Source organism: Anabrus simplex, chromosome 1 (genome assembly GCF_040414725.1).
Source record: "Anabrus simplex isolate iqAnaSimp1 chromosome 1, ASM4041472v1, whole genome shotgun sequence".
Lineage (NCBI taxonomy): Eukaryota > Metazoa > Arthropoda > Insecta > Orthoptera > Tettigoniidae > Anabrus > Anabrus simplex.
The window spans coordinates 1,745,048,094-1,745,074,523 of record NC_090265.1 but is presented as its reverse complement, the minus strand read 5'-3'; the positions used below and the strand labels follow the sequence as shown (position 1 = coordinate 1,745,074,523).

The 26,430-nt window shown below is 39.7% G+C and overlaps 1 protein-coding gene across 1 annotated transcript in view; it reads left to right on the top strand.

Moving 5' to 3' along the window:
- Positions 1–26,430, top strand: part of LOC136882639 (uncharacterized) — a 53,472-nt gene that overhangs the window by 9,187 nt on the left and 17,855 nt on the right. The window contains exon 2 of the mRNA XM_067155141.2: positions 18,782–18,881. Coding sequence (XP_067011242.1) covers positions 18,782–18,881 — 100 coding nt within the window. The remainder of the gene's footprint in view (positions 1–18,781; positions 18,882–26,430) is intronic.

Sequence of the window (26,430 nt, the reverse complement as noted above, 5' to 3'; positions counted from 1 at the left end):
CAAAAGAGATATTCAGAATATTATTTAATATAATATATAAATTCTATTCATATAAATATCAGTCATATATGGTAGAGTAATGAATCCCAAGATAGCTAAGACCGGAAGTCTATGGAGCCATCAAGTCGCTGGATATTGCCCAACATTTCTTCGGGACCGTGCGAATAGCTTAGCGTCACCAAGCGTTGGCACAGATCGACACGTGTACAAGGTGCTACCAAGTTAAATATTCAGCCAATGAGAACGTGAGGATATGGCAAACATGGAGTCTACGTCGCGCCAAGTCAATAACCCCAGGTTGACCAACGTGTACAATTGCTTGAGTTAAATTCTGTCATTTGTCGGATTTCCACAGGTCTATAAGTGAAATATAATCAGGAATACGATATAAAAATTATAGGAAGATATTTGATATGATTTGAACTGTGTTTTATTAATGTGTTATAATTAATATTGTGTCCTTATCAACGGCAAGCATTCTGATTGGTGGTTTGTCTAGACAAGCGGGAATCCCATAGTTGAAACGGCGTTACCTAAGCGTCCTGAGCACCCCAGTCTGATCGCGGTAGCCGAGGCGATGTGAAGTTGTTCGGTGTGCTCTGAAAATTATACTTAAAAGTTGCCACAAGTATATATCAATAACAGTATATGGTTTTAAACAGTGTTTCAGTCGTGCAGTTGGATAAAGTAACTGATGCAGAGTTAATTGCAGATCATATTATCGCAAAGTTCACTACCAATATATAGACGGTGAAAATTAGCCGCAGTGTAGAAAGTACAGGAGAGACGTACCATTGTCTCATATTTTCGTGTCGGTCACGTTTCGCGAGGAACTCTCGATCCGTACCGCGTGCCGCTCTCAATAACTGTGTACATAAACCCTTAAGTGTAAAATTTGTAGTGTATTTATTTTATGTCAGTGTATTGGCTGAGTGTGTAGCCAAGCAAGGGTTGTTCGGCACGTGCAGAATTGAGCGGTGAAGAGATATTCATCCAAAGCCTTCTGTGTTGCAATGTTAAATAACTTTAAGCAAGAAGATGGCTTCGTCTATGGAAGAAGGAAGTGTATTTCTACGTGTTGAAGCAGTGATCGACATGGAGTAGAAACCCAATAAGGCAGAGATGTGAGCTGCTGGCATGTATCCAGAGAGTCGTCCAAGTTAAGATAAGATGCATGTGTTAATTATGGAATGTTATATGGGTTATGTTAAAATACTAGTTCAGTTTAGAATAGGGATTTTATTTAACGTAAAGTAAGCATGACGGCATGTGTTTATTTCACTTTGATCTTGTTGTATATACGGATAAGAGAGAAATGCATTTTCTCTATATTTTTATTTTGATTCATGACTAGATAATTGGGATAATGAGGGATTTGTTAGGATTATTTGTTGTTCATTTATGCATGATAATTTAGTTTAGTATTATTCCGCTTTTTCCTTGTATATTAGTGCTAGGAGGATTAGATTGACGAGTTCATCCAAGTTCAAAGTTAAATACTTGCTACGTTATTTTATTTTGGTCATTTAGAGAGACAGTAATAGTTAATTGCGTGACGCATGGCATTTCAGAAGCTGTACGTAAGGAGCTGCATAACGACGTTGAAAGAATAGGATCTTCGAATTTAGGTTGGAATCTGTTTTTGCCCAATGATTTGCACAGGAAACGAACCGGGTCTCATAATGTAAAAGACTGATGTGATTTGTGAGAGATATGAGAAGTTATGATGCATGCGGAGTTATAAAGTGATTATGCAGGCCGATTGCATGCCTGATATGTGAAAGAATAATGTGCAGTGGATATGTACATGCTATTGTCTTCTGAGAGAATATTATTATCAGAATTGACGGAACTGATTCCAGACCAATGAGTCTGATGTGTGTTAAATTGTCAAAGCATGCTAGGAAGGAATACGATTATACGTGAGTTCCCGTGTAGCCGACGAAAGATGATGTCTCGTTGCAAGCTGATATATTGGCCGTGTTCCTTAGACGGCGCGAATGAGATGGTTTTTCCGTGTTACAATCTTGGGAGACAGAATCCAAGCCTTAGTACAGTGTTGAGTTCAATATTTCCTTTCAGCTCACAGCCCACCAGGAAATACTTGACGGATGACCGCGCTGTTGAGCGCTCAAATGCAGCAGAAGAAGGCAATGTTGCCAATTGCTTTCTACATGATATTGATGGAGAATTATATGTTTTTCCCTTACAGGAGGATGTTTTATGATGTTTCATGTTGTTTGAATATCTTGTCTCGTTGTTAATGGGGAACAGCCCGAGTGCTGAGTTATATTGATGGTCAGTCTAGTTCTCACTAGATCCTTTGTGGTGAACCGCGATTCACGTAGAATCTGTCTATTATGTAAGACACTTTCTCTTTATACGATGTAAATATTGTGCCCTTTTCAAGGCAACAACTGCGGTGAACTCTTCCTTCTTCTGTGCGCCGGCTGCTCCTGTAATAAATGACAGGTAAATGATACTCACCGCTGCATGTAGACTCTTCTTCCTCAGTCGTGACCGTCCGCTATCCCCGAAGAGAGGCCACCCGTCGATCAAGGAGTGAGGAAATGAAAAGATGGGGTAAACTAAACTATAAATGACGGTACCCAAAGACTAAATTAAAATTTAAATAAAAGACTGATTTATTGAATAAAATGCAAAGTGCCAAAATGAACGTAAACTGAACTGGTGAAAAATGTAACAAAAAGTGAAATAAATGAGATTAAGAAAAATTAAAGATTGAGGATCTGCCTTACAATAACACCATTATCTGCCTAATAAACTGACTGAAGGTCAATCACATTAATTAAAATATCCCAGACTATGTTGACACTGTCTTCAAGTTGTTAACGTGAATCAATCTAAAACTCTGGTCAGAAAGACCACCTTCTTTGAACTACAGAATTATATTACGTAGAAAAATATCTCTCAGATAAATTTAAAGTAGTTGAATCATAATAAAGTAATTAGTTACGTCATCAAATCCACTGTCTCAGAGGAGTTATCAAATATTAACACATGTGGCTCATTTGGGAAAACACCCAACTTTAAAATAATCATGGACTGCACTAACCAAGTGTATCACATAAGGAATAATTCGAAGAAAACAGCCATGAACATCACACTTCATTTACCACATAACCATTGTCTTATTCAAACACCTCATGATTAAACAAAATAAATTATTGAAACATAAATCTGAGTGTCATAACCACTCATCTAATTTTTAAACTTCACTTGCCTGCCTGTGATAGACTGGACTTCTTAAAAATAATCCAAAAGATTAGGCCAAGTGCCTCACGTTAACATTTCAAATGACAGCGATCCTTGTACATTAAAATTTCTATTGAATTTGCCGCTAACTGCATTTCATTATGAATTCATAATTTGTGGTACCACCACTAGATGGAGGCAGATGCCATCTTGTTTACCTCATTCATTGCGGCAGTTTTTATACAATTGGTTTATTAAAGATCGCTTCACTTTCTAAATAAAATGTAGTGGATTTTAAAAGGTTTGGTAATTACTAAATGCCTGGTATGAGCATACCACTACTAAGGTTTCGACTGTGACTTAATCGATGATCCATTAACCTAACATCTGAAATCTTATTTACATCATTAAATCTGTTAACGGAGAAACACTGCTCCGACAAAGAAAATACAGAAAACAAAACTAGCCTATCTACACCTATCTATTTACCTCAGATCAAATATAAATAATTCACATACGCTTACGTCCTACAACAAACGGTAACAAAGTACACTCAGAAAGAAAAACAAATAAGCAAAACTAGATCCCACCATCGCGGCCTACTGGAAATTAATAAGGATGGAATGCGCAAAATAAAATCGGAGTCTCCAGAAAAATATACCCCGCTGCGAGTAGCAAAAATATAAATATTGTGAATTTGACGGCAATCTCTAATCTCAGACGATAAATGTCTGGACATGATACTATTTAACCTTTATGGACAATAATTACTGTTATTTCATGTCATCCATGACTTTACATGACTATCGAAAAACACATCGACTCGTCGCTCTGCTCACATTGTACAATGGCTAGCATATTTGCCGAGCATCTACTTTCCCTGGAATTACTTAAACAAATTCAGGCTTCTGCCTACAATCATAACCCATGTCGTAACACATTTAACACTCTTGGTTAAATTATTCATTTCACAATTCTATTTACTCATTAATTCTCGACGTCATTATTATTCATTATTCTCACAATACGGCCTCGCTCGTATCCGGCGGGCGAAATATCTGTCGTGCATATTACGATTTCTTACGACAGTTCATGACATGGTCCAAATATCACATTTCCATTATCAACGTAGATCATCAGGGATATTATTCATCTAGCTCGATCTCTCGATCATTCTCTGCTTCACATATCACAACATATCAGAGCTGACTCATCAATGGCTTCCTGGCACTCACTGTTTCTTTAAAAAAAAGTGACGAGATTGCCTCTCAAAACACAGATGTTGAAACATGTGTAACCGCAACTACACAGAAATAAATACTCGCGTCTACCAAAAATCGTCGCAAAAATACACGGGATTGGTACTATCAGAAACGGTCATCTGAAGGATGATCCCACAACATAAACAAACTGAATGCGCATAAAAGCAAAAATAAGCATTAAAAACAACGAGGCGGCGTCTACAAGATCAAAATTCCAACAAAATATGACTCAAAACCAACGATATAATAACATGATGAATATAATAATTAAAATGAATAAATCGGCGTTACACTCATAGATGAAAATAACATAGCTTCCTAAACTGTCAAAGTGACATACTACAGAAATAATCCATGACAACACGCAAACAACATCTACCTACACGAAATGCACAAATAACCCTAGCTGAAAGTGCGACATTATTATTATTATTATTATTATTATTATTATTATTATTATTATTATTATTATTATTATTATTATTATTATTATTATTATTATAGTAGTATAATAAAACTGTGAATTATTTACAATCCTACCTAATACTCTAAGCTACATTTGATCATCGATTAGTCACGGTCCTACATATTTATTTACATTATTTATTGATGCTCATACCTGGTGATGGAGGCATGCTGGCTCACCCTCCGGACTCGGTCATGGTGAATTAGAATACCATCTTGATGCTGCTGTGGTATTCCAGATTTTCACACACGCAAATTTGACACATTTTCGTCATGCCGTAACACACGCTTACATTAGCATAAAACACTCGCATTTCTCGCACTCCAGTGAAGGTTAGACGATACCACTGCAGACTCCTGTCGAAAAGTTGGCCGGTCGTCTCCGCTATCTACCTGAAAATCACCTGTTGGTCTGCACTCTGGTCTCTCAGCTTTTGTTTACCTAGAGCTTACCGAACATTAACCCCAACGGGACATAGCTGTTTGCTCAAGGTCTACCACTGCGGCCTTCATTAAAGAAAAGTCATTCTCCTCCCTGTCTGCCTTTACTAGTCTCTCCCCGTAAACATCTCGCTTGCCAAACAGTTTATTAAGTGGTAAAAGCAAGCTAAAATAAAGTTTCAAATGTTGTGGAGAAGTTTATGCTGATAACAAAATGTGAAACTACCCGTGGGTTAGAGAGGCTTTATGTAATTGTGCTGAAAACACGGACTTGTTCCTCTCGACTCGTGATGTGAGCTCATTTAAGCCAAGTGTTGAAAGTGTAGCTCTTGCCTGTTATTTCTGCATAAATAGTAAAAGTTCGTTGAAGTGTTCATTTCTGAAATGTTACTCTCCCAAGTAAAATAATACAAGGCTTTCCCAAAATGCCTACAAGTGTCTCTAATCGCTTTCTTACCAGCCAAAAGTAAAGCTGACTAACTCAATTAGCTGTCACACTGTCGCTCTGATTCACACTGTCAATCTGAAGTTTCACTGAGAATACTGAAGAATCACTGCGACTACTAAAGAATCACTGAGAATCTGAAGAAACACTGAGAATTCAACCCCCTGGTCGCTGGGTTTTGTAAAGAGTTCTCCCCCCACCTTGAAAATAGTTCAGTGGAAGGGATGTGGCGTAGTGATCTAGCCCTCGGGAGCGCTTTATCGTACATCCGTAGGTTCAAGTTTTCAAAATTTATGTACAAAACTTCCTAATTTTTGTCTGACTTACATGTAATATTGCGTCGTGGGAAATGATCACAGGATAATCCACACGACGGCGCGCGTCACTGGTGTTATTTTCTTCCGGTGAATGGCTCCATCCCGCCATGACAGTTCATTCTCCTGGAGACTACTACCCCTCCGTGTGGAGTTAAATTTTATTAATTAGGCACTAATTAACCACAGATTTGCACTGATAAATTTCCAAATATTATAAAGACGTCAGGACACTGTTTTTCACCACCACACCGGGCTTCAGATAGCGAAATACTGACTGTAGATTCCCGCTATGACAGTTCATTCAAATTTAGAATTTTGTGATTGGCTGAGACTTTCGCGCTCTTCGTAGCGTGGATGCTTCCATTTCCTCCCAAGGATTGGCGGGTATTGTCGTTGTCCCTTTGTCCTAGCTAAGTAGGTCAGGCCTCAACGCGTGATTTTCTCGTGAGAACCAGATAGAAAGTCGCCACTCCTAGGCGGTATCATAAAATTTATTGGAAGGAGTACTTAGGGCGGTTTACAAGTTGGTCGTGCTCTAAGAAAAGTTTCGAGGATTCTACTCGCCGTCACACTGGCGCCAGAAAGTTCCTTTGTGACTGCTAGTTTCCTAGCCAACTGTAGTATCCCATATGCGAAATATTCAACTTTTAATTTGTAAATTAATTAGGTAAATTCGCTTATGGGTGCAATATATGTGTTATTTTGCTCATTTTGTTCATTGTAAATATAGCGTAGGTGAATGCCATTGCGTCTTAGTTTTTCTTTTCATCGTAACTTTTCTTTATACTGTAATTTTTCCTTTTAACGTTTAATTTTGTGACGGCTCTCACTCTAAATTAAATTCGTATCCCGTATCGTTGTGATGATTTCAAGGGTGACTCCATTCGAAATAACTACGTATCTGTGTATGAGTACATATGTTACCATATATCATGAACAATGGACAAACAGAAGAAGATTATTTTTGAAAGTATGCAAGTATTCAATGTTGTGCTTGATACTTCATTTCACTTTCGTTTAACGTTGTTAATGTCCAGTTATTTCTTTAATTTTGAGATTTTTGTAATGACATTTTATTATTTGATTTATTTGATTTTTGAGTAGTATGATTCGGGGATATTTATGAATAAACTCATCCTACCCCGTATTATTGTTTCTCATTCGAGTTATACCTCCATTTTCCTGTCATTTACTTATATTAAAGTGTAGAACTTCGACTTTTAGCCTGCCCCAATTTACGACCAACCCACTCTCTGCCCAACCCTGAGTTAGTCGGATGTTCATGCAGGAATGGAGGCATCGTCCTAGAGGGTATTTACCCCTGGGTACGGTGCAATATGAAGCAGGTCAAGATCCACGCAGATAACCATAAAGCTAGAATTGTGGATATCAAGGAACAAATCGAGGACATAAATGTTGTTCGAGGGAGCAAAGATAGGACTCGGGGGGATGAAGGGAAGATACAAGTTGTTATGGAACGAACAGAAAAGGCATTGGTGGTAACTGATGAGTTAGACGAGAAAATTACGTCGGTGTTGGAAGCAATTACGTCCGACGTAAAATTGAACTTCGCGAAAGTACGGAAGGAGATTTCAGGACAAATAGTAGGAGAGACGGCCAAGCAGATAAATGAATAGGAAGAAGACAAGGGTGTTAAGATGAAGGTGAGATTGGAGATTCATGAGGACCAAATGAAGCAACTTCGGGAAGAAATTGATGGTTTGAAGAAATTAGATATTCAGGGAGAACCAGATATCAAAATGCAAGCGGATGGAATGAATAATATGGAACCAGGTAGCGAACAAAACCAATTAGGGTATAGTGTGTTCAACTACCAGGAAACGAGGGGTATAAGGTACCAGCAACTGACGAAGGACTTCGACCCTCATAGGTCCGAGTTTCATACCCATGTACTGTCTATTACGATCAGAGGACAATAAGCCAAAGAAGTACAAGCAAGGGGCATGGACTATGTCCAAAAGTTTCCTTCGCGATGTAGATGATTATATGACGGATCATCGAATACCATCAGACCGTTATTACGCGTAATGGAGAAGTTTTGGAAGACCAGGCTCTGGAATGGTTTAAGGCATTTCGTTGTTGTTTTGATAGCTACAAGGGACTTCAGAATCTATTCCTGGAGAAGTATTGGGGATTGGAGACACAGCAAGGACTAAGGCTGGAGCCCTATTCCAGAGGATATGCTTCTGGAGGACCAACCAGGTTCTGCGAATATTTTACTTCACAATTAGTGAAAATGCTCGAACTAGACAGTCCACCGTCTGAAAGTAAATTAATTTCGGTCATTACTAAGCAATTTCTGGTCGAAGTTCAGCGTATATTGATTGCCGCGAACGTTCGTACGGCAGTGGAAGCCAAGCACGTTCTGAGACATCTCGATCAGACGTCTCATGTCGGACATGCTCGAATAAGGAATATCGAAGCCGTGAATACCATAAAAGTAAGAGAGGAATATCAGTCGCCAAGCAGGAATATGCAAGGGACGGAAACCCAGACTGATACTTACCTGAGAAACCAAAAATAGGAGGAATGCAGACTGCCAGCCTCAAAGATGGGAAAAACTACAGATGGAAGTACAGAGACAGCCATGGCAGAACCAATCGGTGCCAACCCGGAAGATACAGTCAGGGACAAAACAATCAACGAGGGCAGCGGCCATACGAGCGGATGAACAATCCCAATTGGGGAAATAGAGGCCAACAAAGTTCCAGACCTCGAGAGTATTATCGGGGAGATTTAAATTATCGGAGAAATGAGTCACACCGTTATGTAAAGGACCTCCGTTATACCCAGGCCGGTAATGACGTATGGAAAGATCTGATACGGAGATTCGCGAAGACGGACGAATGCCGAGGGGCGGAATGTTTATAGTTGCAGGCTCACAATGCTGCAAATCGAGTCCTTGATTCTCACGCTCCAACATATCAGACTGGAGGCGTGGGCCAGCTAAACATAAATTAGGACCAAGAGTATATGTAACTTAGCGACGATCATACTATGTGTGTAAATATTTGTCAATAGAATCACCCAAGCGAATACCGTGTATAATATTTCATCGGAACAAAACAACATATCCCAGAAGGAGAAGAAGAAGTACCTTGATGGCACATTACGGAAGAAGGATAAGAAGACGGAGAAGAAGATCGTCACGACGCGCCGGATGACGAACCAGAACGAAGAAGAAGTGAACCATTTGGGTCAGCTGTTTTCACCAGAGGTGAGGGAGGGTGAAGAATGTCCAGAATGCCAGTATATGGAGAAATGGAGAGACACGCTGCAACAGTTGATCTATTATTTGGAGAGAAACATCATGAACTACTTCTGAGAGCCAGGAGTTGGAAGAAGTCATAAAAAGTCCTCACCAGTTGAAAATAAGATGACGAAATGTGTCCAGTGCCTGCACCTATTTCTACCCGGAGAGGGGGAATATGAACCCGACAGGGACGTGAACCAAGGGCTGGTAATCAAGGTAGCGAGTTCTCGGCACCTCCAAGAATGGAACGCCACAGGTGTGGCTGAGCTAGGGAGTCTCGGAACTGAAAATGAGGGAGAAGTCATCCCCACCATGTGTTGTTGCCGAATAGGAGAGGAACACTTTTTAGCATCGAAATATGGGAGCCATCGTTAAATCAGCACGACCAACTTCGTCTTCTATAATGAAGGAATTAACAAAATTTGTAATACTGGACTGCACTATGATTCAAAAGAGCTGTTCGTGATTTGAGAATTTATTTAGAATGTGTGTCGTCCTTTTTTGGTAATAATCCTATGCTAAAAGAAGGAATAGATGATTACGTAACAGCGGAAAGTTACAGAGGCGATGTGTTATATGCCTTCACACTCTCTTGACAAGAGGAATCCTGTAAGCGAGGGGTAAGTTGAAATAAGATATTTATTTATTACAAGAGATTCCACAATCGGATTTCGTACGAGTATGCCTTATCTATATTATAAGATTACTGGTCACCTGGTTGTCGTACTATCATGCCTCAAATACACCGAGAACAGGGCGTATACGAATTTTGAGAGGTGTGGTTTCCCATTTTCACACCAGGCAAATGCTGGGGCTGTACCTTAATTACGGCCACGGCCGCTTCCTTTCCACTCCGTGACCTTTCCTGTCCCATCGTCGCCATAAGACCTATCTGTGTCGGTGCGAAGTAAAGCCAATAGAAAAAATGAGAGGGGAAGCTTCTCAGTTAATATAAGGCTTTAGAAGCGTCACCCCAAGGCAGTCGGTGTTTTCTTCTCGCGAGGGACAGATGTACGTCCAGATCGAGCTCCAAGTTCTTTTGTCTTGTGTACCGTTAAAACAGCGAACAGGTAAAACGGCTTAATTCGGGTGGAATATAAAGTGAACTAAGAAGCGAAATACAATTAAGTGCGCAGTTAAATTTGGACGAGTGTCGAACAATAAATTCAACTCGCAGACTTATTATTATTACGCCCGTCACCCGAGACAAAGAAGGGAGGCATGTGATAGTATGAGTATTAGTACGAGCAATGATACAGGGTTTAACTCAGAGTCGAGCAATCAATAAGCTATACGATACGTGTAGAAATACCCTGTACTAATTTTCTTTGATTCCGGGACAATATAATCAGAGATCAGGTCGATTAATGTGCGGTGACGCAGACGAACCGAGCGGATACTAACTGTGTGTGTATCTGTGCCTAGATACTGAAGATTTCCAGTGTCAAGTAGGATGGAAATTAGCAGTCGCAGCCAGCAGATGGACTCGACTATCATCATTGTGGACATGAACCAGCACTAAACCCACAGGAACGTCCCATAGCTGACCAAGGTGTTATCCAGGGATAATAAGGCTGAGTAATACCATTCTATTATGCATGACGTAAGGGGTACGGAAAATTTATTTTATAATGTTGTAGCTATTAAATTAAGGGGATTTTAGTTTATTAAATTGTAAATATGCAAAGGCATGGCACAGAGTTATTTAGTAAAAAGTCTGAGTGACTTAAGTTGTAGATATGGGTAAATTTGTTTGTGGGGAGGTTTACTTTTCTTTACATTTTATATGAGGTTACGTTTCTGTGTTGTTGTTGTTGTTGTTTCGAATATAATGGTTAGTTTTATTAGTTTGGGGATGGATTGTGTAAGAGGGGCTGGTATTCAACCGGCGGACCTATCATGCATGCCGAGTAATATTAGTGTATATTAAGCTGTGTGAAAGAAGAAGTGTAGCTGTGAAGTCGTTCAGAGAGCCGAACTATGACCTCCAATGAAATATTTAGCTAGGGCCCATATTCATTTTTATGTGTTCATTTTTTCACGTGTGTTTCAATAACTTTGTTTTACAAGTTGCCTTACGTCGCAGCGACACAGATAGATCTTATGGCGACGACGGGGCAGGAAGTGGCTAGGAGTGGAAGGAAATGACCGTGGCCTTAATTGAGGTACAGCCCCAGCAATTGCCTGGTGTGAAAATGGGAAACCACGGAAAACCATCTTCAGACTGTGGAGTTCGAAGCCACTATCTCCCGAATACTGGATATTGCAGCTATCGATCTCGGTTCGATAACTGTAGGTGCCTAATTACACTATGAATCGTGTGAAATTAGTATTGTACTTGTTTTAATTAACGTGTGTGTTTCTGTTGTCATGATGTAAGGTTGAAGTGACGAATTAGTAACCATGTAAGTCACGTAGGCTCATCAAGTTGAGATTAGACCCATTTTAAAATAACCATGATAATAATAACAATAGCAATAAAAATAGAAGCCGGTGTTTTGTTATTTAGATTTCAGTATTTGATGGATTACTATCGGGCCACCTGTGTGAAAGTTTGTGTGTGTTGATAAGGAAATAGTTTGCTGACAAATGCGTCAGGCGACAAAGTTAGGATGGATTTGAAGTCAGGACCCACGGTGTGAAATTTTTGAAGTCAGGTAGCGTTTGTACACATGTGGAGGCATATGAATTGAGAGATGAATTATGAATCATCTCACAATACTGAGGGATTTATTTTATGTTACGATTTGATGTGAATGATATTTTAAGGGGACGAAATTGTTCTCCCTTGACAGCCGTAGGTTGTCCCTCTCTCACCCTCTCCCCCTCAGCCTAGAGGGTGGCAGACCGGGGAACCCGTATTTACGAGCCAGCCTCCTTCTAGTTTTTTGGTTTAGAACTTGGACTGAGAAATTATAATCCATCGTGTATTTGTCCCTGCGGGGTGTCCCATTGATTTATTTCCACAGCTGATTTAAATAGACTTCGGGAATCAGTGGCCCGGTTATCTTTTTCTTTATTGTTTTCTTGCATATAAAATCATTAGTAGGGCTTTCAGGTTCCCTGCGGACGTCGTGGACCCAGGTTTGGATCTAGGCGTGTGAACAGCAGTCTCACAACTTTGGAACAGATGACTAGTGTTTCACCTGTATTGTGTGTATAAAGTTTGTATTTCTCGTGAGAGTTTATGTGTTTATTGTGTTGTGATATTATTCAGCGTCAGCAATGGTGTCTCCCATTGGTGAGGTTAATCTGTGTATACGTGTGGGGGTTCGATCGGAACCCAAGACCTCTGAAGCTTGTGGTGGTTGTATTATATTATTTAAGGTTATTTCAATGGTAAATAAATTTGTCTTAGATTAGGTGTCACTCAGATTTGTTTACATTTGAGTATTATGATTTTGTTTGCCCAGTAAAATTGGGAATAGCTTCAGTGATTCATGCTCAATATTCCGTACACGTGAAGTCACGATATAATTCCTTAATGAATGGTAGTACTCGGTCTTATCCCTCAAACATAATATTGATCAACAGTCCGAAACGATGTGAAAATCGATTCATGTACTCACCTTGTATACTTGCATCATTCTTCTTTATTATCAGGATCCCATAAAGCCCCTTTGATTTGCTTAAAATTTAAAATATTGTTCTCATTATATCGTAGTTATAACTGACCGCACTTAAGCGACTGCAGTTATCGAACACCGAGCTCGATAGCTGCAGTCGCTTAAGTACGGTCAGTATCCAGTATTCGGGAGATAGTATGTTCGAACCCCATTGTCGGCAGCCCTGAAAATGGTTTTCCGTGGTTTCCCATTTTCACACCAGGCAAATGCTGGGGCTGTACCTTAATTAAGGCCACGGCTGCTTCCTTCCCACTCCTAGCCCTTCCCTGTCCCATCGTCGCCATAAGACCTATCTGTGTCGGTGCGACGTAAAGCAACTAGCAAAAAAAAGTAGTTATAACACCCGTATTTTAATACCCTTTATGCCGCTAAGTTATTTATATATATTTGATGCCCACCTGATTTCAACTCGGTCAACGACCCTGTAGATGTATCGTCGGAGACCCTATGGATAGGGGGCATGTACACTTCTTCTTGTTTCGTATAGGCCAGCTAAGGACCATGACCACGACTTTCAACTATTAAAATTTGGAATGGGCTTTGATATTTGCCCAGTAGTTGCGCATCCTCAGGCTGTGTTGCTCCTTACTCTCCTTTGTCCAAAGGGCGCCAGTCTTCTTTGTTGGTAGTCTGTCCTGGAACTCCTTATGTTTAAGTATCTTCCTGATTGTTGTCCGATCCTTTAAGTTTCCGTCTGTTATTCCCAGTTCCTGTAGATCTTTATCCACTTCCGTCAACCATGGTGACTTGGTCTTCCTATTTTGCCAGTAGCTGAGAATCCGGTTGGTCAACTTGGTCGGATGCATCCTATAGATGTGCCCATTGAAAGTTAGGCGTCTCTTCCTTGCTACATTCGTTATTCTTTCACAGTACTTGTAGAGCTCTTGGTTAGGTCGTCTTCTATAACTGTCACCTTCCTTGACTGGCCCCAGACTCTTCCTCATTATATTTCTTTTCCGGATTTCTAGTTTTACCATAAGTCCCTTCCTATTGAGTGTCAAACATCCCGTGTGCACTATTCTCTCGTCCTCTTTTTTTTTTTTTTTTTTTGCAACAGGTAGCTCACTCTTTTATCTGTCAATTGAGACATTGAACATAATCGTAAGTTACATACTCTTGCCGATATACGCGTTCTATCCACTAAAAGTGTCCTAAAATTTTTCTTTCTTTCCGTGTACCCGTTGTTGAGGAACGTAATTTTTTACAAGTTGTTTTACGTCGCACCGCATCTTACGACGATCAGAGAGGAAAGTGTTAGGAGTGCGAAGGAAGCTGTCTTGGCTTTAATTAAGGTACAGTCCCAGAATTTTCTTGGTGTGAAAATGGGAGACCGCATAAAACCATCTTCAAAACTAATAACAGTGGGGCTCGAACCAACCATCTCCCGATTACTGGATACAGGCCGCACTTAAGCGACTGCAGCTATCGAGTTCGGTGAACGAAAATCTACGTAAAAACGTCGCTGCGTGAGTCAAACATGGATGATTTGTGTTGCTACGAATTACATGTACTTATAATGAAGTATTTAATTTAAAATAAGTAAATTCACCACAGTCCTTCTCTGTGGTGTAGTTGTTAGTGTGATTAGGTGCCATCCCCGGAGGTCCGGGTTGGTTTACCGCCTCTTCCACGAAATTTGAAAAGTGGTACGAATGCTGGAACGGGGTCCACTCAGCCTCGGGAGGTCAACTGAGTAGAGGGGGTTCGATTCTCACGTCAGCCATTCTCCAAGTGGTTCTCCGTGGTTCCCCACTTCTCCTCCAGGCAAATGCCGGGATGGTACCTAACTTAAGGCCATGGCCGCTTCCTTTCCTCTTCCTTGCTTATCCGTTCCAATCTTCCCACAACCGCACAAAGCCCCTGTCCAGCATAGAAGGTGAGGCCGCCTGGGAGAGATACTGGTGCTCCTTCCCGGTTGTATCCCTCGACCCAAAGACTCACGCTCCAGAACACTGCCATTAAGGCGGTAGAGGTGTGATCCCTCGCTAAGCCCAAGGGAGAAACCAACCCCGGATTGTAAACGCATTAAGGAGGAAAGAAAGAAAGAAAGAAAGAAAGAAAGAAAGAAAGAAAGAAAGAAAGAAAGAAAGAAAGTATGAAATAAAATGTCACAACAGTCACTAAAGTGATTAGTAGAGTAAATATTTTTAGGCAAATATATCTGGACAAGGCGCAAGTAGCATCTAACGCAGGAGTTCCCAAATGGCGTCTAGCTAAGTGTTTAAAAAATATTTTACGAAATGTGAAGAAAATTTACAAAAAAGAAATCATAGATCATTCAAAAATGTATTAATTTGTATGCCCTTTATAGACCCAAGTCATAACTAATTCATCTTTAATATCATTTCTTGGTTTTAAGCATTCAATTTGTCTGAAGATATTATTTTTTATTTCAATGATTTAAACCCAAACTTCGGGGGGAAATGAGCCCTCACAAATGCCAGTGCTACGTCTTAATCATGATTAAAATGGCTCTGGGATCCATTCCAACCTCACTATGGACATTTCATACAACGTAGCATGCATTGAATAACAAGAAATACTTCAATTGCCATTGGTGTAAGAAGCGGTTTCAATTCTTCGTTTTCCTCTTGTTGGTAGGACTGGCTGGTACACAGAGCCGCACACCCGAAGAAATGTTCAGGAAAGTGCTTCTAGAAGTACGTTGTTGGGATTTTAGGTTCTTACAACTATACATCATTGTTCCTTTCACCCTACTCTGACTAAATCGGCCTTCTTTAACTTTTGTTTAGATTAATTTATTAATTTCAGTTTGTCTTTTTACTTTTTTCTTTTTTGTCATTTCTCAAATATTAATTTAAATGAACTGACATTATTGGGGGCTCTTCTTTCAGATTCAATTGACCTGAGTACAATAGTGTTTATTTTTTATTTCGCTATTTTATGAAACTGTAAAATAGTGTTTTAAGAAATAAAAAAATTAAGCATTCGTTTCAATTGAACTATGCACATTATTCCATACTGATACCTCTGTTCTATTTGTGGGATTTTACGAAAATTGGCCTATTGTTAAAGTGCGGCCCGTGACCATACCTAAGATTTGCAATGTGGCCCTCGAGCACTTACAAATTTGGAAACCACTGATCTAGTTGCTCTCTAGTTGTGTAAGTGAGCTGGATAACTTTTAGGAGTTCTGATAGTTCAGACCGCTAATGTTTATGCAAATCTCACTGCGGAACTGTTGTGCGGGCTAGCATACTCTTACGCCTTGGTTAAATGTGTTGGCATTTTAACCTTTCTCTACTGGTTAGTTTACATTTTAGATTCGAAATGTCTGTTCAAGCTGGAGGGCCGGCAGTCAGTGTAGCAACTACCACCATATCAGGAGCATTAGGTGGTCTTATTCCTGGGGTAAATAATAAGAAAAAATAAGGCTATCAAAGAGAAGAAAACCAAGACCAAAGTTCGGTGAAATTTGTCTTACTGCAGCTTTGGATGGTTCCAAATATTATTTTTGTCCAGACATGAGTTACAAGATGTGAGCAGCTGCAATATGACCCCAATAATGTTGTCAGATGGACAGCAGGCAATGTATGGTGATAAACGGGGTAAAAGGTCATGTTGTGAGTTTTACAGATAGTAGAGGTCCTCTCAGTTTTAATTACTGCTATGAAGGGATGAAAGTTCCTCATATGGATCACTGTAAGTATCTAGGTGTTAATAACAGGAAAGATCTTCATTGGTGTATCACATAAATATCATTGTAAATAAAAGTTACAAAACTCTTTACATAGTAGTGATAGTATTTAGGGGTTGTAGTAAGGATGTAAACGAGAGGGGATATACGTCTCCGGTAAGACCGCAATTGGAGTACGGTTCTAGTGTATGAGACCATCACGACGATTACTTAATTCTAGAAATGGAAAAATAAATTTCCGATAGAAGAGTAGCGTTTCAAAAAAGTTGTTAAACTTTGGCCTGGGAAAACTTGGGAGATAGAAGACGAGCTGCTCAACTAAGTGGTCAGTGGAGAAATGGCGTGGAATGACATTAGTACGAAATATTTGAAAGGTATTTTTTTAAGTAGGAGAGATCACAATATGAAGATCAAGTTGGAATGCAAGAGAACGAATTGGAGAAAATTAGTTTATATTTTTTTTTATATTAACAGGAGTTGGGGATCGGAATAATTTATCAAGAGAGATGTTTAATAAATTTCCAAAAGTATTTAATAATAGGGTAGATAACAGATAGAGTCTGCCACCTGGGCGACTGCCTTAAATTGAGATCAATGTTGATTGATTGATTGATTGATTGATTGATTGATTGATTGATTGATTGATTGATTGATTGATTGATTGATTGATTGATTGATTGATTGATTGATTGATTGATTGATTGATTGATTGATTGATTGATTGATTGATTGATTGATTGATTGATTGATTGATTGATTGATTGATTGATTGATTGATTGATTGATTGATTGATTGATTGATTGAACAACTCACTCGTAACGTAAAAGATTAATTCCCGTGGCTGTTGCGTAAATTATTCTTCTTAATTTAGAACACATTTACACATATTCTTCACTAATAGTTACAGATCATCTTCCTCCACTCGAACAGGTGCGCTCTACCCGGCGCTTCACCAGCTAGGAACTCCGGGTGTACGGGAACGATACGACGGGTATCGCGCTCTTGTTTACCGACAACCAGCATATACAGAGGACGGCAACCTTTACGTGACTCACCTTGGACCTAAGATGCCAGCACTACTGCATCACATGAAGACTTCATATTATGGTCGCACGTTTCTTGCTAGATACATATCTGCTTAAACGGAAACACTGAACACTGTCTTCGCACCTGTTTTGTAGAAATTATTTCGATTTCATACTTCCATGTTGTTTGTTTGTTTAAAGGGGCCTAACAGCTAGGTCATCGTCCCACTGTCATGTTTTTGTAACGCTCACCGACTAAAGTATAGTTCTGAAACGATAGACGTGTTATATGTCAAAATAACAGAGGTCATACCGGTATACAATATTAAATATTAGAAAAACATAATTCTACTCAAGAACTGGGAGCTCTGCCGTCCGAGGAAATTCCAGGGACCTACACTCGCATGACCACGTAACAATGCTTTGGATTAAGTAAGAGACATGTTCATGAACGACCGCTTCCTTCCCTCTTCCACAATCTTTCCATCCTCCTACAAGGCCCCTGACCTGCTCCCCAGTTGTATCCCCCAGACCCTTGAGGCGGTAGAGGTGGGATCCTCGCTGAGTCCGATAGAGAAACCAAACCTGGAGACTAAGCAGATTAAGAAAAAACAAACAAAAGAAAGAATATAGGGTGTGAATACTAAAGTGGCTTAGCCGCTGGCTTTCCACTCGGATGGCGGAGGTTCGATTCCCGGCCAGTTTTGGGTTGAAATTTTCATCTGAAAAATCTCCTTGTATCAGAAAGTGAATCTGGCCTTAAAACTCCACCCAAAACTAAAATGAGAGAGGTAGCTCCAGTGAGCGAGAAATTTTCTCGGATGAGCTGAAAAAAGTGTTAATAATTATAATTTTATCAGTCATACAAACTCCTCGAATGTGGCGTAGCTAGTTACTGATTATTCTCGATGTATTCAACAAAATGGCTGACTGAGTGTTTTACACTTTGAATAAAATCATTTATTCTATGCTGCTGTCGATGTTGTACCTTTGAAACTTATTTTGTTAACAGTCACCATGCATGTTACAGTGGAGATTTTATTGCTTTCAGAGTGGCGGAGCGGCATCAAGAGGTTTGGTGTCACAAGGTGATTTGAGCAAAGAGGCTGCTGATGGAGAAAAAGATATTCCTGAAGGAGGCTTCAATATAGGTAATGTATTCAAGGTTTAAACCCTTATAATTTTTTTTTTAATAATCTGTTTGCAAACGAATAAGGGTAGAAAATCTCCAGGACGAGGAAATTAGACAGAAGTTCATGGATATGATTAGTGAGAAGTTTCGAACAGTAGACAGTAAGCAGGTTCAGGATATAGAAAGTGAATGGGTGGCATACAGGGATGCTGTAGTAGAAACAGCAAGGGAATGCCTAGGAACAACTGTGTGTAAAGATGGGAAAAGGCGAACATCTTGGTGGAATGATGAAGTGAGAGCAGCCTGTAAACGTAAAAAGAAGGCTTATCAGAAATGGCTCCAAACAAGGGCCGAGGCAGACAGGGATTGGTACGTAGATGAAAGAAACAGAGCGAAACAAATCGTTCTTGAATCCAAAAAGAAGTCATGGGAAGATTTTGGTAATAACCTGGAAAGGCTAGGTCAAGCAGCAGGGAAACCTTTCTGGACAGTAATAAAGAATCTTAGGAAGGGGGGGAAAAGGAAATGAACAGTGTTTTGAGTAATTTAGGTGAACTCATAATAGATCGCAGGGAATCACTGGAGAGGTGGAGGGAATATTTTGAACATCGTCTCAATGTAAAAGGAAATCATCATGGTGGTGTAACGTTCCAGACGTTACAGTGTAATTATGTTAATTTTATTATGTGTAATTAATTCAGGAATTTAACGTCATGATATTTATTTGGTATGTAATTGTATTATAATTCATGTTTAATCATTTGCTCACTATCATTTCATTACTTTGTAACTACGACTTGTAAACGAGGGCTGAATATCCTAATATTCACTTAGATTCTTGCGACAGTTGGTTAAAATTAACTTGCAGTAGATTTCAGTTATCTTGCCACATCACCGAGGAGGAAGGAAGGACAAATTTAGATACCAAGTTCTGAGAAAAGCGAGCACGTGTTCACGCGTCCTAACGTAAGCTACCGTATTTCGACCAGAATTATTCGAACTGATCAACGCCTATATTTTCAAAGGAGCGTCATGTTGCCATGGATACTGAGTGAAAGGACGAATAGAAGAACAGTTGATATCATGGATATGGCCCGTCAACTCTAATTTCTAGAGTGGGGAGAGAAGTGTCATCTGATTGGACCACGTGTAGCGGCCTGTAATTAGCGCGAGAGAAAGTTATAAGAGGGCGTGTTGGAGCTCCTAGAGGGTCTCTCTACAACGTCTTATTCGCTTCTGCGAGTCTCTCTACATTATTCTACGATCTTCTACGAGGCTTCTACTTGATTTTCTACTTGATTCTGCGTCTCGATACTTAGAAATTCTGAATGAGGGGTGTATAGCCACTCTCATCAGGAAGTACGTACAGCACGGCTATAAGACCGGTTTGAACCAGTCTAAGTCAATAGATAGTTTTAATCTAGATAGAAATGAAACTTCAGAGAACATTATCAGTAAAGTTGGAAGGATTCTTAATTGAGTATCCTCTCCATATAACCCAAGGTGGTTCTTCTAACTGTGACATAGGGCTTATCTCCAATCTATGGGATAAAGCATAATAGGGAGTGTTAGTTTTGAAGTCATCTTCCAATTAGTGGTGGGTGCAATTTGTAAGGCAGGAATGGTACTGAGCTGCAGATGAAGAGATACCCAAGACGACCGTTGATGTTCCCGCTACAAGGATGGAAGCTTTCCAAGGACCAGCAGAACAAGACGACATGGTGAGCAAGCGAGTTAAAGATATTGCAAGTTTTCGCGAAGTAGAGTCATTCAATTTTTTTGTTAAATTCATTTTCGATGTTAAATTCAGTTCTCGTTAAACCGTCGTCATTCATATTAAATATAATAAATAGTATTTTTCTAGTTTACTTTAATCAATTTGCCTTAATTAGCCTTTTGATTTCTAATTCTCCTGCTTAATGATTAGTGTACTATCACCCCACCCCTGTGATAAGAGTCTGTCCAAGCTTGATTATAAATTTTTATCTTTAAGTCCTCAACTTAAAGATTGGCGCCCTTTGCTTGCTTGGTTGCATTTCTCGTTTGATGATTGTTCTCCGAGAGGGGAAGTCACATAAATGCCGCTCCAACGTGTGGCGAGAAAATCATTAAGTACGGAGCAGTTAATAACAGTAACGATATCAGAATTCGTATTATGGGCAAAATTTGAATATCCACGTTTCATTAAGAGTGTTTGATTGTGGGAAGGGTCATGGCTGATCAGACGAAAGAGGAGAGGATGTTGCGCAGTGGACGGGCGATAAAAGGCAATAACGTATTGAGTTCAGAGGAAGAGTTGTGTAGTCTTGTAGAGGAAATTGAAGATAGAAGTGTAAGTAGTATGGAGAGTGAAGGCAAACAGAAAGAAGTCAGTATGGAGTCAGATGATAGTAGGATGGGGGCGAAGCGGAAGTCAACACTAACAATGAAAGTAATAATAATGATCAGTTAATGGGAATGATGCAGTTAATGTTAAGTAAGATAGAGGACAGTAAAACTGAAATAAAAAATGAATTGGAACAAACTAAATCTGAGCTTAAAAGTGAATTAGAACAAACTAACACTAAAATTGAGAATATTAAATATGAACTTAAAGAACAGTTAGAGCAAACTAAAGCTGAATTAAGTAGGGAGATGAGGGAAAATAAGGAGGAAGCGAATCGGAGAATGGACGAACACAGTAGGCAGTTACGCGATCTGGTGGTAAAAAATGAACATTTTAATAAGCGATTAGAGGACCAGGAAAGTGAATATGTACGGCAAGGGAAAAAGGTAGAAGAAAAGTTTGCGGAACAGAGAAGTGAATTCCTGGAATTAATGGGGAAGGAAAACAACTCTACTAGGGAGGAAGTAATGAGGCAGGTCACTAGTATTGATAAGAGAGTTGAGACTCAAAGAGGGGAAATACGGGTATTTAAAGACCACGTCCAACAAGAGATTGACACGGTAAAGCTTAGAATAGAAGATGAGACCCGGGCAAGTGAAGAAAGGTTTGCGATAGCTGAAGAGAATAAGATTGAAATTAGGACATTGAAAGAGAAGCAGGTTAATTTGGAGAGAGAAATTGATAGGAGAGACAGAGATGTAGAATGCCGGATGGAGAAAGCAGAAAATCAGTTAAAACAGGTGGCAAAGGATAAACAGGTTTTCACGGGAAGGCAATGTCTAGGAAATAGCTACATTAGGGAAATTGAACTACCTAAATTCAATGGGAAACAAACGAACCCGCTAGATTTCCTTAAGATGATAGAGAAACGGTTTGAAAAGCGTCTAGAGGAAGGGTCTATGGACTGGGAAGACGTTATGGAAAATATTGACCATGCTTTTGTAGGAGAAACACGGTCTTGGTTCATGGTATATAGGCAGACGATGACGAACCTGAAAGAATTCAGAAATAAATTTAGAGAGAAATTCTGGAATGAAGCGATACAAGCTAGGGAGAGAGAAAGGGTGGTATTTGGGAGGTACAAACAGCATGAGGGAGTTACTATGACCGAGTACTTCCTGGCACATGTCATGATTTGTCAGAACTTAGATGGTATAACCGAGGGGTCTGATGTAGTAAGACTACTTTTGAGACATTTTCCGGACAGGGTGAGAGAAGCGGCCTGTATGCAAAAAGTTGGAACTATTCAGGAGATGGAGAACCTACTAGGCAGTTTTGATGCTTTAGGTAACCTTAGGAGTAGAACGGAGAATATTCAGAACTTTAGTCATCACAACGGAATGAGACATAACGGTAGTACACAGAATCACGAAACTCGCAATCAGTTCAGACCTCAGCAGAACAGCAGGAGAGGAGCATCTGAATATAGGACAGGAAATTCCCAACGGAGGCCAGAGCAATGTACTAATGAGTCCAACGTCAATACACAAAGGGAACCTTTAAACTAACGAGAGGCTGTAATGTTAGGTCAGAATTCCAGCCTAGTAAGAAGGTAGCGAAGTGTCTTGCCATGAAAGTGTTACCATATGACCTCGATGTTAGAGACGATTTGTTGTATGAACCCGAGCAGAATAATGGAGATTCAAGTAATAAAGTAGTCAATCCCGTTGTTAAATTGAAAGTCTGGGGGGCGTGGGTTAAAGTTTTGATTGATTCTGGTAGCCAAATATCATGTATTAGTTCTCAGTGGTATGAGTCATTAGTGAAACAGGGTATTCAGTTGGAGGAAATGCCTGTTAAGTCTACTTTCATCATTACGGCTGTTGGAAAGAGGTCTAAGCAAATTTGTAAACAAGTAGCTGTCCCGATCTGTATTAATAATTTTATTAGCGTTCAGATATGTTTGGTAATTCCGCATTTAATATTTGATCTTATCTTGGAATCTGACTGGTTAACGTTAAAATTGGCTCAGTTAAATTACAATGATCTAGTGCTAAATTTGAGGTGGAATAATGAGGATATTAAGGTCAAGTTTGAGGAGGAAATTCAGAGGAAAACGGAAGTTAGTACAGTGTGGAGAATGAGAGAGGTTTCTAAAGTTAATGAAGAGGCTAGTGAGGGCCTGAAGTTGTGTCAGTTGTGGATTCATGAGGATAAAATATGTGGCTTGAAAGAAGCCGTAAGTAGAAATGAGTTGAATGAAGTCCAGAAGGACAAGTTATTTGAAGTGTTATGTGAACACGTGGAGATTTTCTCCGAGAAACCTGGTGTTACCCATCTGTATGAACATTCTTTTTCTGTGCTGGATAAGACTCCATTCAGCGGACCGCGATATCCGATACCACACAAATATGCAAAAGCCATAGAGGATCAAATTCAAGCTATGTTAGCAGACGATGTGATTGAATTATCAAACAGTCAATATGTTAATCCCTTAATTGTCGTGCCTAAGTCTGATGGATCAATACGTTTGTGTATTGATGGCAGGGAGATGAACCGACGTATTGGTGCTGATCAGTTGAGATCACAAACCATTGAAGAGTTGATACAGAATTTTCAGGGTAAGAGTTGGTTTTCTACGTTAGATCTTAGGAGTAGTTTTTGGCAGATACCTTTGAGATCAGAAGACAGGCCTCTTACTGCTTTCAGCTATAAGCATAGTTTGTACCAATTTAGGCGTGTTCCTTTTGGGACCCGTACGAGTTCGGCAGCTTTAATTCGCGCACTGAGTATTGCCTTGGGAGATGATACGGGAGATTATGCTACTATTTATATCGATGATTTGGTTATAGGATCTAGTACCTTTGAAGAGCACTTGGACCACTTGGAGAGGGTTTTTTCTAAATTAGAGTATGCTGGTTTTACTCTGAAACTTGACAAATGTGTTTTCAGTAGACGAGAGGTGACTTTTTTGGGGCACCGTGTATCGGCAATGGGAGTGACGCCTGAGAGCACAAGAATTGAAAAAATATTGAATACTACGACACCTAGAAATATTAAGGAGCTCAGATCGTATATTGGTGTATGTAATTTTTTCAGACGATTTGTAGTGAGATTTGGTAACTTACTAGAGCCATTTAGAGAACTATTGAAAGCTGGCAGTAAGTGGGAATGGACACAAGATCATGATATAGCTTTCCTAAAATTAAAAGAAGGATTCAGGCAGGCGGTTGTTTTGAGATACCCCATGCCCGATAGGAAGTATGTGTTGCTGACGGACGCATCTCACTGTGGTATCGCTGGTGCTCTATGTCAAGTAGATGATGATGGTAATTTAGGGATTGTGTCTTTAGCTTCCAGAGGTTTAAGTGCTGCTGAAAAGCGTTATACTATAACGGAACTAGAATTCCTAGCTATCGTATACTCCCTCAGTAAATTTAGGATGTATGTTTTAGGTACCGAATTTGAAGTTAGGACGGATCATCATGCTCTTTCTTTTGTATCCAAGTGTAAATTATCATCTAACAGAGTTAGTAGATGGATACTCGCCCTACAAGAGTATGATTTTAAGGTAACTCACATTAAGGGAAAAAATAATGTCCTTGCTGATTTATTGTCACGTGATCCGAAGTTGTGCGAAGAAGGTAGCCTTCTAGAGCCACGTGAGGGCATTATTATATGTACATGTTTGTCTAAGGAAAATGAAACTGCTCTAAATAGACTACGTAACCTATTGGTTGAACAGTCGGTAGACGAAGAATGTCGGGAACCTTTGTCTGTACTTCAGGGAGGAGAGCAGCTCACGGTGTCGCATGGTAGGCACACGTACAAACTGGTTAACGGGTTTCTAGCCAGGAAATGTGGCGAGGATCTCTGGGGGATTTGTGTACCCAAAGCGCTACGTGTGGAATTGATTTGGTTTATCCACAAGGAATTAGGACATTTTGGAGCTAATAAAGTTCTGTATGAGATCCGACAGAATTTTATATGGGACAAGATGGGAAGAGATATAAGAAAAATTCTTTCCACTTGCGATCTGTGTCAGCGTAGCAAAGTTCCTAACCGCTATTTAGAAGGACCTCGTCAGGCAGTAATCTCAGAAAGACCTGGTGACTTGGTGTGTACTGATTTATTTGGACCTGTGGTTAAGGGACAGTTCGGCTTCCAATATATTTTAGTTATTATTGATGCCTTCTCGAAATTGGTCAGATTATACGGTATGAGAAAAGCCACTGGAAAATCTTGTAGTCGTATAATCAAAGAGAAGTATATCCCTGAATTAGGTACTCCTCTTAGAATATTATCAGACAGTGGACCGCAATTTATTTCGAGAAAATGGAAGTCCATAATTAGAGAGCTAGGTATTACACAGGTTCATTCATCTATTAGATACCCTCAGGGCAATATGTGTGAGCGCGTTATGAAAGAGTTATCTCGCATGTTTAGATGCTTAGTGTTCGATAAGCATACAGCCTGGGTGGCTCATTTATCCCGCATAGAGACATGGATCAATGCAGTTCAACATGAAAGCACGAGTTTGACGCCGTCACAAGTTCATTTTGGTTGTAAGCCTCAGAATGAACTAGTGAGAGTGTTAGGTTTGCCTGAGGAACCACCTCGTAATGCTGAATTTTACGTCCGACTGGCACGGGAGAACCTGATTAAATCTGGAGATAAACGTAAAAGGCAACAGAAACGTAAGGTACTGGATAACTTTGAGGTAGGTGATATGGTTTTGGTGAGAGTTCCCATGTTGTCAAATAGTGAGGATAAGGTAACGAAGAAATTTTTTCTTTTATATCAAGGCCCTTATAAAGTACATAGAAAACTAGGACCCTGTGCTTACAAGTTAGCGGATGGCGAGAGCGTAATGAATGGTTCATACAACATTAGTAGTTTAAGGAGATGTTTGTGTGACGGTAGATTTACGCTCGTTCATTAACGATAGATCATCTGTTTTCCGTATGTGAGGCCATGAAATTTTTATATATTTGTTTTATGAGATGTTACAGAAGGCTAATTAAAGCTGACGACGGCAAATAATTAATTTTCCCGTATGTGCATTTCTAACTTGCAATAATTTTACCGTGAGCTTAAATCACGTGTGTATTTGTGTGAAGTGTCTTACATCATGCTTCAAGATAAGGCTGAAACATTCGAAAGAGTGATAAAAGTGTAAATTGTTTGTATCATTGGTTTTCCATTTTTTTAATGTAAAAGATTGGAAGAGAACGTGTTACTG